The sequence below is a fragment of the Acanthisitta chloris genome, unplaced genomic scaffold (genome assembly GCF_000695815.1).
Source record: "Acanthisitta chloris isolate BGI_N310 unplaced genomic scaffold, ASM69581v1 scaffold27941, whole genome shotgun sequence".
In the NCBI taxonomy this organism is placed as follows: domain Eukaryota; kingdom Metazoa; phylum Chordata; class Aves; order Passeriformes; family Acanthisittidae; genus Acanthisitta; species Acanthisitta chloris.
The window spans coordinates 22,523-23,381 of NW_008658247.1; the positions used below are offsets into that span (position 1 = coordinate 22,523).

Sequence of the window (859 nt, forward strand, 5' to 3'; positions counted from 1 at the left end):
ATGGGTTGGCTCCTCACAGTCCCAGACACTGATATCTAAAATAAACTTTATCTGTGGCTTTTCTGTATTATTGTAAACAATACAGAAATAATAACTATTCTCTATTATTCTAAAGGTGTCAAAGTGTGACTTTAACTCCTACAAAGTTAGAATTGGCATTATTTTTCAGTTAAAGGTCTGACTCACAAACAAGAATTCTCCAGTCTAAGGGAATTCTTGCTATCTCCCTGGTAGAGAGTGATACAAGGAATAGGAGAAGTGGTGACTTGTGAAGGGGAAAGGCCAAGTTCACTCTGGCCTGCCCACTTGCTGGTCCAGGTTAGGGGCTGCTTCCTGCCCAGGGATACTGATGGAGCTGTCAGGGAGGTGAGAACAGAGTGAGGGGTGTGGGACACAGGTGTGTAGAAAATCAGATTTTTCAGTTTTTTCGGTGAACCTGCTGCTGAATTCTTTAAAACTGGTAACATCACCCCCCTTCTTCCTGAATTAAGAAGGCAAATAATCAAGAGTCTTACTTGTTATACAAAACAATATCTGGCTTCCAGATCTGGCCAGATGGTACTCGGATGAATTCTGCCCCTCCATAGTCTGCTGGATTCCACCGGAGCTTGTAATCATTCCAGATCTAATTATGGAAGAGATGAGGCTGTTAGGTTTGGGAAGAAACTGAAACTCAATGGACTAGACCTAAGGCAAGTGTTATCATATCACTTCTAGGGTTGTTTTCTTTTGGATACTACAGTGTTTAGATATTTCTTTAACAAACACATATGTATGGTGTTCACATGCAGATTGTAGGTGGGCCTAGTTATCTAGACCTTGATGGTCATATCAAGACATGACTTATATGGAATGTGCT

At 41.1% G+C, this 859-nt stretch overlaps 1 protein-coding gene across 1 annotated transcript in view; it reads right to left on the minus strand.

Moving 5' to 3' along the window:
- CHRNA3 (cholinergic receptor, nicotinic, alpha 3 (neuronal)) overlaps positions 1-646 on the minus strand; it is a gene marked incomplete at its 5' end in the record, with an annotated part of 4,543 nt that extends 3,897 nt beyond the window's left edge. The window contains 1 exon segment of the mRNA XM_009085034.1: positions 516-646. Within this exon segment, the coding sequence (XP_009083282.1) occupies positions 516-646 (131 nt within the window).
- Between the last annotated feature and the right edge of the window lie 213 nt (positions 647-859).